The sequence below is a fragment of the Cavia porcellus genome, unplaced genomic scaffold (assembly GCF_034190915.1).
Source record: "Cavia porcellus strain 051 isolate PalLab524CR breed Dunkin Hartley unplaced genomic scaffold, mCavPor4.1 scaffold_49, whole genome shotgun sequence".
Classification (NCBI taxonomy): domain Eukaryota; kingdom Metazoa; phylum Chordata; class Mammalia; order Rodentia; family Caviidae; genus Cavia; species Cavia porcellus.
The window spans coordinates 890,136-903,861 of record NW_026947532.1 but is presented as its reverse complement, the minus strand read 5'-3'; the positions used below and the strand labels follow the sequence as shown (position 1 = coordinate 903,861).

The window sequence follows — 13,726 nt, the reverse complement described above, 5'->3', positions numbered from 1 at the left end:
CCTAAACCAAGATTCAGAAGCCCTCATGCCTTCCCTGAGTCTGTGTCACTAAGCCCACTCTTCCCCAGGCAAACCCTCCCAGAGGCCCGTTGGGTGCCAGACTGCAGGGAGCTCCCCTGAGCCCGGCTGGCCCGGGTCATGGGGCAGGTGGAGCTGCTGCCCACTGGTGGTCAGTGGTGGGTGGACGGCGGCTCTGGTGCCTGCCCTGCAGGGCTCCTTTTCAGTGTCTGCCTCCCCGAGGCCCCTGCACCCCAAGCCTGCCTATCTGCGGCTGTCCATGTCCACCTGGTGAGGTGACCTTGAGCTGTATTCCCCAGGTGTCTGGAGCACAGAGGCCACGGAACCACAGGGGCTGCCTTGGGGGAGAGGGCACCGCAGGCCCTCAGCAGGCTGGAGGAGGAGCGGGTACTGCTTGGCTGGGGTGGGTGGGGACGGGGACAGGCCTGCCTGGCTCTCCACACCTGCACCAGAGTTCCTAAATCCTCACCACCCTCTGTGGCTTCCTGGGACCCTGTGTGCCTAGGATCTGGGGTGCTGTCCGTGGTCCCTGGGGCGGTGGAGGGTGGCACAGTGGTCCTGGCTGCAGGGCGGGCTCAACTTCTTGCCAATCCTGGCCTTAGGCAAGTGGCTCAGGTTCTTGGAGCCTGGGTTTTGCATCTGTGCAGTAATGTCCATTTGCTAGGTCTTGGGAGGGTTTAATAAAGGAAGGCCAAAGGGGTGTAGTGGTGCACACCTGCAATCCCAGCATTTGGGAGGCTGAGGCAGGGGAGTTTTGGTAAGTTTGAGGCCAGCCTGAACTATGTAGTATGACCCTGTCTGAAAAACAATTTTTTTTAATTAAAATAAAGGATACCGGGGTGGGGCATGCCAGCCCGACAGTGCAGACAGAAAAAGGGCACTCCAGCTTCCTCCTGCCAATTCCTGGGGAAGCCAGTGGCTGAAGGGTGGTACCAGGAGAGTGGACAGAGGGTGTGTGGCCAGAGAGGAGGGCCGGATGTGCCCTGGCGCCCCTTTGCTGCTCATCTGCCCTCTTCTTTTCCTCACGGACTCCTGTGGGTGCTTGGCAGGTGCAGAGGGAAATGCCGGGCCTGCAGGACATGCATTGGCCAGTGCTCCAGGGCGGACAGCAGCTGCCGCAGCAGCAGGAGGCCACTCTCACCGCGCAGAGGACACCAACACCACGGCTGCAGGTGGGTGTTCTGCTGGGGGTGTCAGCTGTGGGCTGAGGACTTTCTGGGTGAGGTGTCCTGGCAGGTCCTGCAGGAGCCCGCAGACCTCTAATGGCCATGAGTGGCCCAGCATGTAGAGGAAGAAAGGTCCTGGTGGAGGCAGATGACCCAGCTGGAAGGAGGAGGGAAGGTGGAGTTGGTGGAGCCCAGCTCTCAGCCTGCAGTGGTGGGGAAGGACAGGCAGTGAGGACCTCTGTGACAGGAGCTCCACCCTGGTTCCACTTCTCGGACTTAGCAACCAGCCTGAAAGAGCTGTGTGGAAGGGGGCGTCTCCCTGTTAGTTGGGGGCTGAGGTCTTCTCTTGAGGGTGAATGAACAGGGTTTTCTGAAGCATCTGCCCCAGGTGGGCCTGCAGAAAGAGGCCCCTTCACTGCCTGGAGCTTGCTGAGGTGCCTCTGCCAGCCTTGGGTACCCTTCAGCAGGGTGCAGCCTGCTGGGGAAGGTGTGCCATTTCAATTGGTCTCACTCGGGGGGCACCCAGAGCAGAGCCCCAAGGGTTGCAGCACACCCCTGCCTGTTTCTCCAAGGGGCCACACCAGGCTCTTTCGGCTCTCTCTCCTAGAGTCCTGGCCCCCAAGTCAAGGCTGCAGGGGAAGGGGCCTCAGAGGCAGGCCAGCAGCTGGAAGGAGCCCTGTGCCCCCCAAAACCACACAGGTCTTGCAGCCCTGTCAGCCCACGAGTGCAGAGAGGCTCCAAGAGTGCAGAGGTCACACAGTGAGTCATTTGGTATCTCTGGCCCTTGCTTGTGACCCCTTGTCCTGTGCCACCCAGGGAGGGGACCCCAAGGGCACTGGGGAGTCTTCAGAAAGCTGGCTCAGAGCTGTCCAGGCTGGAGGAGCAGGCAGCAGCTGTGTTTCTGGTTCTGTGGTTGTGGGGTGTAGCCTCCAGGAGTTCCTGGGGCTGCCACAGGGTGTGGAGGGACAGCAGGTGTCTAGCCTGGCCGAGGATGGCTTGTGTGTGGCCACCAGCCTGTGGGCTCCCTCCTGGAGCTGGTGTGGGGTTGTCCTGTGGCTGGGCCTCTCTGGGCCATCAGGGTCTTGGTTGATAACATAAGGACCTCTTCGCAGGCTGAGTCAGGGAGTTTCCCTTGGTGGTGGATGGTGCATGGGCTCCTTTTCCCATCAGGGGTGTCCTGGCTTCCCTATGCTTGAAATACTTTCCCCAGCTTAGAGTGGCCCTAAGAGCTGGGTGGGGGCTCTCAGAGCAGCTAGCTGCCGATGTGAAGTCAGAACCTGCTGTGGGGCTGAGCAGACATGGTTGAGCCACCCCAACCCGGGGCCTTCATGGGGTGCCTGGGGAGTCCTCACCACCCAGTGGCTCTTTTCCCCCTGGGGAGCCCCCTGCTCCTGCCTACTCCCTCCCCAAGTGAGGATAAGACAGAGACAGTCAAGGTTGCCCGGGGTGTGTGCAGCAAGCCACCTGGGTTCTGGGGTACAGGTGAGAAAGCAGTGCTACAGGGTGGGTCTGTACAGGTACTGTACAGGTACTGACCCTACCCAGAGGGGGTTAGGAGGGCCGGCACCCAGAGGGGATAAAGGGTAATTTTTGCTGCCCTGGAAGTGTGGCCCAGGGAGGCAGGACAGGCTGCCCAGGGCCTAGCACCAGCATGGATATACCCGATAACCCCAGCTCCTCAAGAAAGGACAGCAAGTCTCCACTGGAAACCTCAAGGGAGGTCCTGCCAGGAGGGAGCCATGCCTCATGTATCCCCCTTACGGTGGGAGCCATGCCTCATGTATCCCCCTTACGGTGGGGCTCCTCCTTAGGGAGCTGCAGGAATGGAATGAGGGGACATGGTAGGCAACAGAGAGTCTACCTTACAGCCTTGCCTGTGACCAGTGGGAGGAGACAACCAAGACAACTGAAGATGCCACCAGCCACCAGCAGCCTCCGAGGCCAGCTTCAGGAGAGGACATAGCAGGGCCCAGCAGCCCACTGGAGGAGGAAGGCAGTCATATAGACCAAGGTAGCCCAGTGGGGCCGCAGCAGTGGTGCCCTTGGGCCACCTAGGGGCAGCAGTGGTCCCGGGTCAGACAGATCTGTATTCTGTCCCCCACCCCATGCTGGTGTGATCCACCAGCCAGGACCTGCTGACTGTGTCTGAGGGGCAGGCACAGTGCTGCATGGTCAGCTTTATGCAGAGCGTGTGGACTAGGGGCACAGATGGCCATGCTGCTCACAGCTCCTGGAGGTACAGCTGCTTGGAGCTGCCCCGCTGCCGGCGAGGGCAGGCCCGAGTGTCCCTGGACAAGTTGGGGTGCACAGACCTGTTGTGTGCAGCCTTTTCACAGCAGCAAGAGGGTTAGGCCCAGGCATGCCCTACCTTAGATGCAGGCCAGGAGCATGGTGTGTGTCAGAGGCTGGTGCGACCCCACCCTTCCCTGTCCCGTTGGCAATTGCTTGCCATCCCTGCGGGAAGAACCTTGGAAGAGCTGCACCTGCCCCTCCGGTCCTTGCAGCCCCTCTGCCCATGCCCCACTCTGCTTGGAATATTCCTTCCCTCCCGCCCTAAGTATCTGCTCGGTGGTCAGCCCTTCTCAGGCAGCATTGACGGCCTCTGTCCTCTCAGCTGGCCCTGGCTTTCCCATGTCTCACCCTTACCCAGGGACAGACACTCAAGTGTAGACAGACTGTGGGTGGAAGACTCCTGTGCCCCTCACTGGACAGTGTCTGTGGTCAGAGGTGGTGCAGGACAGCTGACCTCACACCTGGCAGGAGAGGGAGGAACAGAGGGGGTGGTATTAGGAATGGCATCCTGGGGCAGGGGCCCCAGAAGTGGGGGCCTAGGGTACCCAAAACTTGGGGCTCCCTGGGGGAAGGGGCAGTGGTCGCGGCACTGGGCCTGTCCTAACAGCTGTGACACTGGGACCATGTCTTCCAGAGCCTTGCAAGCCTTGGCCGGGATATCTGCACTCAGACTCGCTGAACTCTGGACAGCTGTTGGACTCTGCCTGTCCGGTATGCAAGTCCTCCAGAAACCCCTTCCGAGCTCCCTGCCTGGGTGGGGTCCCCATTCTGCCTGCCGCTGCTAGGTCTCAGCTGGGACCTGGACACCCGTGGTTCTTCTCCTGTGTCGCTGCTGGTCATTGCAGACTTGGTACCCACTCCCTCGTGGCAGCCTCTGCAACCCTGGGCATCTCTCCCCTGTCTTGTCCATACAGGCCCTCGAGGCAGAGCAGGACACCCCTGCAGCTCAGCTTGGGGTGCAGGAGGTGCTGGAGCTGCTCACAGGTAAGACCCCTAGAAGCGGCTTGTGCCCCTACCCTGTACAGCTCCTGCCGGGACTCTCGTCCCCACCCAGCAAGCCCTGCCCCAGGCCAGGTGGCCCCTGTGGACAGCCGAAGAGGACAGGCGCTGGCAGCCCCCGACCCTGACCGCAGACCCCTTCAAGGCTGGAAGACTGGCCAGCTCCGTTTCCCATGGGGTCAGCAGGGCTGCGCCTCTGCAGAGATTAAAAACCACTTTTAACTTGCTCTGACTGTTCTATCTGGAACGCATTTTTAAGTATTTGGAGATCAGCGTTGCCAGAAACGTCTTTTTCACTAATTCGAGGGCTGGCGGGGTTTGAACTGCCTCCTGAACCAGAGCTGATGGCTGCTCTGGGGTGGGACAGGAGGAGACAAATCTTGGCTCAGGTGACCTTGCAGTCCTGGCAGCTGCCAAACATAGAGGTGGAGGAAGCAGGTACCACTCAGGGGACTACCTCAGAGCTCTCCACTGCGGGGCACAGCCCTGGCTTCCTAGGGTCCCTCAAGGTTCCCCTCCGGAGCAGGACACACACATTCTCAGCCATGAGAGGCCCGAGACCACCAAACCTCAGGACAGACACGTGGAGGTGGGGAGGTCAGACACGCGCTGGGGGGAGGGGGGCATTCAGCCCTGGGCCTCCCTGGCTGAGAGCGTTACTGCCCGCTGCCCCTGGTCTCATGCTGACCACGTATCCTGGGGGTGGGCAGCTGGGTTCTACTCGCCACTCGGGGACCCTCAGTCTGTCTCGGGGTGAGCATATTCTTCATTCACACCCCACTGATGAGATGCCAGGACCCAGGGGCACGTGGGTGGTCACGCAGGTGGACAGTGAGGCTGGTGCTCACTCCAGGATTCCTGCCTACTCTGTTTCCTGGTCAACACCAGTCGTGTTCTGAGGAGCCCATCACCTCTGTTCCATCAAGGCCCATGGACAAGGCTCGAGGCATGTGATGACCTTGGGACTCAGGGCCTAACAGCCGTCCGGAGCCCAGTGGACACGGGTCTAGAAATCCAGGTCCAAGTTGGGTCCAGGCTGGGAGAGCTGGCCCTGCTCGCCACTCGTGGTCAGGAGGAGGCAGACGAGGGAAGGGAGCGGGCCTGGGAGGATTTCCAGCCTCCTGTGAGAAATCTGCCCAGAAGTAGAGAACGAGGTCTCTAAATTTAAAGTGCTTTTCTCAGAGAGGCTTTCTGGAGCTTCCTGTCAGTAACTTTCCTTGGTGTTTCTACATCCTTACATGGACCCATGCCACAAGGCGGTCCTGCGTCCCCATCAATTTTCAGAGCTCCCCACGCCCCTCCTGCTGCCCCTGCGCGTGTGAAAGTGCTGGCTGTGCCTTTGCCCACAGGGGACACCCAGACCCAGGCCAGAGACTGCTGGGCCAGGAAGAGGCCCCCAGCTCCGCAGGATGGTTGTGCCCACGGCTTCCAGGGGCACGGCCTGCAATGCCTGGGGGCAGACCGTCCATGCTGTCTGCAGGAAGCAAGTGTGAGTAAGATGTGGCCTGTGCTGTTCACACTCCTTGGGGTCAGGCCCAGCTGTACAGCCCTGGGGCACCCATCCTGTCATGTGAGGTGCTAGGGGATGGTGGCCCCAAGAAACTCCCTGAGATGTGCAGGCTCTCCAGGGTTCACCCCGACACTCTACTCATGGGCAGGAGGGTCTTTCATGGGGGAAGGGGTCTGGCGAGTGGGGCTCTATGGCCCTCTTCAGCAGGGTGGCCTTCGTTCCGGCCAGCCAGTGAGCCCCGGAGGGACAGGGCTCCAGCCCCAGCTCAGGGACAGGCCACACCCTAACCTGTCACCTCCTCCATGCTCTCATCAGATGACTGCAGAAAGCACATGCCCAGCTGGACTAGATGTTGCTGGGAGCCCGGAGGGGAAGCCCCTGGAAAAGCCTCCCAGAGAGCAGAGGTGTGGGGCCATGGACAAGGGTGGGATCCCAAGACATGGAGACAGGCGCTTGCCCCTCCTGGTATGGCCAGCTGGTGCCCTCTTTCCTGTGTCTGATGCCCTTCTCGAAGGAGAGATGTTACCCAATGAGATGAGGGGGTGCACCAGCCTTGAGAGCAGCAGAAGCCTTCTGAGCTCTCTAGGGTTCCCCAACTGCCACCAGAGCCAGTGGGGACCACGGCCAGATGGCATTCAGAGACAGACCCCTTGGGGAGCCGGGATGGTGGAAGGTAGCCAGCAGGGATCTAAGAGGGGCACTGTCAGCTGACCCTGCCTGTCCCCTGGGAGCTGGGAGCTGGGAGCTGGGAGCTGGGAGCTGGGGCTGGGAGGTCAGGTCCCCTCCAGGGGACACTCCAGGACTCACCACCATGTGCTCACAGGACGGAGGCATTTCAGAGGGACAGCAGCAACCCAGTGGCCGTTTCCCCAGGTGACGTCCCCGCCCTCTCCAGGGCCCCCAGACCAGATCAGAGACCCTGGAGTCCCTGCCTCAGGCTAGCCCCGAGCCAAGTTTCTCCTTGAAGTGCCTGGCAGTGCCATCCCCCTTTCTGCTGCCCAGGGCTTCCTGGCGTGGTGAGCGCTGCAGCCAGCGCAGTCTGGGTCCCCCTCCTGTGGCAGAGGAGCAGCCAAGCAGAACGGCCCCCAGTGTGGCCCCAGCTGCTGTGCTGGAGACCAGATCCCCAGATTCAGGCTGTCTGAGCTGGGGACGGATGGGGGCCAAGGGGCCTGTAGATGCTATCACTGTCCTGCTGTCCTACCTCAGCAGGGGTCCTAGTTCTGAGCTGCTGGCTGTAGGGGCCTGGGGAGTGACCTGCTTCAAGGATGCTGGATATCACAGCTGTTGGATGTCCCCAAATTCACCCTGTCTCAGCAGCTCCTGTGACCCTGGAGGAGAAGGCAGTACCCCCCATCCAGCCCAGGCCTGCTACGTCCGTGCACCTGGGCTCTGAGCTTGCACTCTCCTGGGGGTCTTCAGGGTCCCCAGCATCGTCCCCTCTGTCCTCACCAGGCTCTGGGAATGGCCTGTCACACTCTTCCCTCCAGGAGTTTCAGAAAGCCATAGCCACCCTGGCCCAGCTTTCCAACAGCTCCGAATCCCTATCTGACCTGGAGGCTGAGGGTAGCCTGGACACAGACCCCAGCTGGTCTGAGGAGCTGTGTGCTCACAAGGACTTTGGCCCACCCTCATCTTTGGAGCTCCACCAGGGTGACCCTCAACCAGGTGCTGTGCCTGCAGGTGCCGGGCCGGTGACCTGGCAGAGGCCAGAGCGTGACCAGGCTGCTCGCCTGCCTGGCCCTCCTGGGAAGGTGACTGTGGCAGAAGCCTCGGACCCAGAGTGGAGTTGCCCACAGGCAGGCCGGCCACCGCCTCCCCAAGACATCCATTCTCCCAGTCCTGGGTCAGAGCTGTCAGAGACCTCCAGCCAAATCTGGATCGAGGACAATGAGGAGAACCTCCGAGATCCTGGCACAGGGGCCCAGCCCAGCTCAGGGAGCTCCTCGACACTTGGCTCTTCCAGCTGGGAGCACAGTGTGGTTCTGCCCACCTTGGTCCAGGGGGAGGGACAGGAACCTTCCAGAGCCAGCTGGAGCCTGAACGGTGGGTCAAACACAGAGAGCCCCCAGCAGGTGTCCTCCAAGGCACCATCTACCAGTGACCTAGACCTGTAGGTCTAGGGATCGACAGGTCCTTTTCTTCAGGGACCTCTGCATCTGAAGGGGCTCATTGCCAGGAGAAGCCCTGGGATGCTGGCCTGAGCCTGTCTTCTGGAAGGAGACCCCCACAGGCCTCTGCAGGGCCTGAGGTCCTCTGTGGGCTTGCACTCTCTGTAGCTGAGGGCCAGGCATCTGGGTGTGCAGGGAACGAAGCGCCCCAAGTCTCAGAGCAAGCTGCACCCTCTCACGGTGCTGGCTTCCCGACTGGGAGCCTGTCCCCTGTGGACGAGGAGTGGCTTTACAGCAGTGGGGCCCTCCTGCATGGCCTCTCCTGGGACACCCACCTCCCTCCACCACTGCCCACTGCCCACACAGACCGTAAGGAGCAAGAGGCCCAGCCCTGCTCCGAAGACTTCCCGTCCCCGCCCAAGAGGCCTTGGTTCCCCAAGGCTCCCTGAGCCCCCTGGAGGAGGATGCCTTTGTTACCACTGAGGACTTGCCCTCCTTGTCTGAGGAGGTCCCACGACAGGCACTGTCATTGAGTCTCCAGGACTTGGGGCTCTGCCTGAGGACACGCCGACCATGGAGAGACCCTGAGGGTGAACTGGGCAGGTCAGGGTCCATGGTGGAAAGTCAGGCTGTGGATTGTCAATGGTCTGAACACGTCACCTGGCCAGAGTCTCCCTTGGGTAAAGGGGCAGGCAGTGTCCCCAGGAAGCTCCCGAGGGCACCAGCACAGCCTCTGTTCCTTTCCCAAGTGGCCCAAGTTGCAGAAGAGTGTCTGTCTGGGTTGTGGGGGGCTGATGACCCAGAGGCCTTGGGCAGGCGCATCAGGCCCCAGGAAGGGCTGCTGTGCTCTGAGAGTGCAGGGTGCCAGGGAGGCTGGGATACCCTTGCAGCCTGTCTGTCAGACCTGATGCCTTTGGTGGTCCACGGTCAGGCAGGGTTTCCCGGGCACACTATCGAGGAATGTATGGAAGGCCTGAGCTGCTGGGCAGAGGACTCACTGTGCAGAGAGCCACTCCCAAAGGAACACTTGGCCACTGGCCACCAGCCACTAGGCTCCTGCTCTAATCTCCTGGGCACAGAGAGGGACAATGCGGTGGCCCTGGTGTTCACTCAGCTTACCAGGAGGATCCTGCTGGACTCCATGGCTGTGCTGGCCCCTGGAGACAGCCTCTAGACAGTGTGATGTCAGTGTGTGTGTGAGTGTGGGTGTGTGTGTGCACATGCACATGCACATGCAAGAGCCTCTGGAAGCCAGCCCTTCCATCCTGGGGTCGACAGGTCAGGCTGCATGGCCATTGCGGCCAGCTGTACAGGAAGTCACCTGATGGCACCCGCTGTCTGCAGTTCTCTGCACGGAGGCTGTGTAGCTTCCAGATTCTTGAGGCCCCTGACCCAAGTCAGGAACCATCGGGGTGGAGGATGCACAGGCAGCAGGGGGCCACCTCTCAGGGCGGGGTGAGGGGAAGAGGGAGCTGACATTGCAGAGTCAGGGCGAGAAGAGCCAAGGAGCTGTATGGACAGAGGACTGGAAGAGGTGGCAGCTTGGGGGCCAAAGGTCATTTCAGCCCTGATCAGCAAAGCCTGGGGCTTGTCCAGTTAGATGGGGTCACCTCCAGTGCTGTGGACCCCCAATGAGCTTGCTGGGTCTCCTGGGCCTTCCCTCTTCTTGGGATCCCCTGAGGCTACCCTGCCTGCTTCATGTCCCAGTGGGCTCCACATCAGATGACCCTGAGTGGTTCTTTGAGGAGGTGGCCCAGGACACTGTCATGTGTCCTCTTTTCACAGAGGAGCCCGTCTTTCTCAGGACAGATGTCCAGCAGGAAGCCTGTGCTGTGGATTCCAGCACACAGGGCCTCCTGCATAGAGAGAAGCCATGGGGACACCCAGGAGCCGTGATCCTGAAGGTCCCCCCCCCAAGCCTCAGATGGCCTCCGCTGTTGTCCAGGGCAGACAGGATGGGCCAGTCACATTGCTGGGCTTCCTGGGATGGGCAGATCATGCAGAATGGCCACCTGTGCTGCCATGCAGGAAATCACCTACGTGCCCTGTCCCCCAGGAAGTCCACCCATATTCTGAAGCCCAACACTGGGAGAAGCACCACAGCCACCATCCCAGCCAAAGCCCCCAGCACCAGTGCCCCAGGCTGGACCCCGTGGGGCCTCCTCTTCCACCCCACCCCAAGGCTGGGTGATGGGGGAGCGGGTGGCGTGGAGTGTGCACCTCTGCTGTTTTGGTCCTGAATCTGCGCCTGCCATGGCCTCAGAAAAGTGGCTTTGCACAAGCCCAGTGGCCAGCGCTCTTTAAGCGGAAGCAGCTTTCAGATCCATTTTCTGACTCCTAAGCCAGGGCTTTCTGGAGGATGTGATGGGCAATCTCTGAGGTTATGCTCCAACCCCGAGCAGTGGGCATGTGTGTGTGTGCACATGTGTGTGTGTGCATGTGAGTTGTCTGTGACTTACCTCCTAGTGACCCCTTATCATTTGTCTTCTGTCTATTCATCCATGAATCTGTCTGCCCACCTGCTGTCTGTCCATCCATCTGTACCAGCTTGCATCTCAATCATGATAAATGACACTGAAATGGCACAAGCCTATGATCCCAGCTGCTGCAGAGCTGAGGCAGGAAGTTGCAAGTTCAAGGCCGGCCTGGGCAATTAGTGAGACCTTATCTCAAAAGATAAATACTCAAAAGAGCTGAGGGTGTGGCTCAGTGGTAGAGCGTTTGTCTAGTTTGTGTGAGTCCCTGGGCCCCAATCCCCAGAATTTCAAAAAGAACCAGAAAGCTAAGTGTGGTGACACATGCCCATAATCCCAGCACTCAGGAGGCTGAAGTGGGAGGATCACTGGAATTCAAGACCAGCTTGGGATACAAAGTCAATTCAAGACCAGCCTGAGTTATATATATAGCAAGAAGAAAAACCCAAGGGTAACAAACCAGTAACCAGAACCCCAAATATGCTCATGAGTAATTTGTGGCTCTGGCAGCAGCTGACATGACATGAAAGGCAGGGCACAGGGGAGCGACATGCATGGTGGCCTTGGAAAGTCGACACCAGGACACTCGAAAACACTGCACAGGGCTCAGCAATATGCACAGCTTCTGTGATTTTATGCATCAGCTCAAAGTAATTTAAAAAACCCCTTTGAATAAAGATTCTGGACGATGAAAGGATTGTTGTGAGGAAATGGCTATTTTCCCCTCTTCTACTTCCATATTGCTTTAGTATTTCCACAAATAACACTATTTTACACACACTATTCAGACGTAATTCCCATACCAGGGAGCTCGCCTGCCTAACTGCAGGCAGGAAGGACTTCAGATTCCTAGGGGTATCCAGTGGCTCACGTGGCCCTTCTACTTCTCGAGTTAGGTCCCTTCCTGGCCAGGTCGAGGTTGACGGGCAGCACTGACCCTCAGGTCTCTGTGCCCCGCAGGATGAGAGACAGGGTCTTTTACCTAACTGTACTCGGGGCCGGGGAGCCTACCTTAGCCTACCACAGGACACAGCTCAGTCCTTTTCCTTCCCTTCTCTTCCTCCTCTGTCACTCGGCCCCCTTCCTCTGTACAAAGGACCCATCTCCTAGTTCCTATCATCCATCCTTATCTCGCTCTTTGTTTATGCTTTGGGTTCACACAGAACAGAAACCACAGAGGCCTGAAGCTCGAGCAGCAGATTTTTCAGGTCTCATGGTCACAGCAGGTTGGCGTTGGCGAGGGAGAAGCCGGGGCAGAGGTCGGAGGTGGCAGGTCACAGGGCCCCTTCCAGAGAGCTGCTCCTGGCACAGCCCACCAGGTCTTGGGGACAGTGCTCCGCTCCGGTGCCTTCCTGGGCACTAAGGACAACTGTCATCCATGGTGTCACCTGGTTCTGTCCCCAACTTTCCCAAGGCAGAGAGCTTTGGGTCCAGTGGGAAAAATTTGTCCCCTGTGTGTGTGACTCCATGTTTTGAGCTACAGCTGTCTTATTGATTCCCTTTAGTTTTCCAAACAGATTAGTCTGTAATTTTTTATTTTTTCATTTATTGCTGACCCTGGGGATTTTTGAGGCTGTGTGACAGGAATTATGTATTTGACACACACGTGTTTGGCACAGCCATAAATCTACCTCGAAACCCTGCACATCTGCCTCAAATTCAATGCCAAAACCCAATCTCATTGCTTGGGGTTCTTGCTAGGGACTCGGTTGGCAGTGTCAGGGTACACCTGTGGGAGAACTGGGGTTTCCCAGGGCCTGGCAGTTACTTCACGTTGCCGGAGGCATTTATGGCCTTGGCACGGCGCCCTTGAAGGGAGGCTGGACACGGGAACTAATAAACCAAGCCTCACCTCCTGTGACAGCACTGGAGCGGGGCAGGGCTATAAAACAACTATGGTGGGTGGAGGAGAAGTATATCCATCCAAGGTGCTGGATACATTTTATATCCAACGTGTGCAGAGCCTAGCTCCAGCATGAAGATGGGGTCACTGGGTGAGGCTTTCCCCCGAGGTTCTTCCAAGGTCTCGGACACTGATCTTCGGTGACTGCTCAGCCCAATAAATCTCAACACCGGTCCCAAGAGAAGTCATTATCTTTCATAGAAAATGGTTATTTCTCTGTTAAACCCAACGGTTAATTTTCCAGCGATCTGTCTCTTTCTGCGTTCTGCTGATCTCACCCCTCCTGCATAAAAGCCCATCCTGCCACCAGCTTTGTGCTGCCCAGCCCAGGGTGCCAGGGGAGCCTCTCGGGTTCTTGGATTCCTGTCCCTGCACAGCCACCCGCATCACGGACACCCCATCAGTTTACAGACAGCAACAGCCACACGCTGCTGGGGGACATGGGTTCCAGCGTGCCTGCATGCTCACACTGGGGGTGTTCGGTCGCAGGGCTGGGAGCTGGGCGAGGTCACATGTCTTCTGGGTGGAGCGGTCCTGCGCCCAGTATTTCCTGCCCAAACCAAACCAGGCTTAGAAACTCAGCCCTGCCCATGCTAGCACCCCAAGTGGATTCTGGACACCAGGAACATACAGAACATCAAGCACCAAGGCCCTGTCCTGTGTACCCATCCCAAGGCAACCATGCCCATTAAGCTGCTGCTCTGCATTGCCCCCAACCAGCATCTGCTTTGTCCCAAGCCAAGGCCCCTCCCTAATGTTCCAAGGACACAGAAGACTGGGCTGGGGAGAAGCACTGGGCATCCCCCACCCAGCCTGGCCCAACGGCCCTGAAGCCCTCTGTTTGCTGCTTGATGGTAGGGGCTCTTACCTCAGGCGTGTCCACTAGGGTAGCATCACAGCACCGTGTGGCACTAACAACACCAGAGCCCCCTTCAGTCTACAGTTGCCTAAGGCCTTTTGCTGCTCCACCTCTAAAGGGTATGGCGCCTTAGCTCTGAACCTTCTTGTCCACAGCCGCCAGCCAGCCTTTCCTTGGTGCCTTGCTGGGGCCTCCCTCATCCTCACCCCTGGCCTGCTCTGCTGCCAGCTGAGAGCTCTGTCCCTCCACCTCAGGTCCTTAGTATTGGGGCTGCCTCCCTCATCTCCTCCTCTGCCCCATCCCCTCCTGTGCCCACTCCCCTGCCTTGTGCAGCAAGTTTTGTGCCTTATTTGGTGTCGGTGTCCGGGGGGGGGGGGAGTGTTTAGTTAGTTGGGCG

General features: G+C 59.1%; 1 protein-coding gene across 26 annotated transcripts in view; it reads left to right on the top strand.

The window, feature by feature from the left end:
- The window catches only part of Ccdc187 (coiled-coil domain containing 187), a 43,590-nt gene extending 32,329 nt beyond the window's left edge, over positions 1-11,261 (top strand). For 4 of the 26 annotated variants that reach the window (XM_063244345.1, XM_063244344.1, XM_023566401.2 and 1 more), the window contains 10 exons: positions 318-405; positions 1,068-1,190; positions 1,792-1,943; positions 3,053-3,195; positions 4,111-4,187; positions 4,391-4,460; positions 5,825-5,964; positions 6,301-6,389; positions 6,809-6,858; positions 7,300-11,261. In XM_063244345.1, coding sequence (XP_063100415.1) covers positions 318-405; positions 1,068-1,190; positions 1,792-1,943; positions 3,053-3,195; positions 4,111-4,187; positions 4,391-4,460; positions 5,825-5,964; positions 6,301-6,389; positions 6,809-6,858; positions 7,300-8,099 — 1,732 coding nt within the window. In that variant the 3' untranslated portion in view covers positions 8,100-11,261. Of the gene's footprint in view, positions 1-317; positions 406-1,067; positions 1,191-1,791; positions 1,944-3,052; positions 3,196-4,110; positions 4,188-4,390; positions 4,461-5,824; positions 5,965-6,300; positions 6,451-6,808; positions 7,251-7,299 lie in introns of those variants that run through there. The other 22 variants (XM_063244347.1, XM_063244343.1, XM_063244353.1 and 19 more) reach the window with 22 other exon arrangements.
- Positions 11,262-13,726: the final 2,465 nt, after the last annotated feature.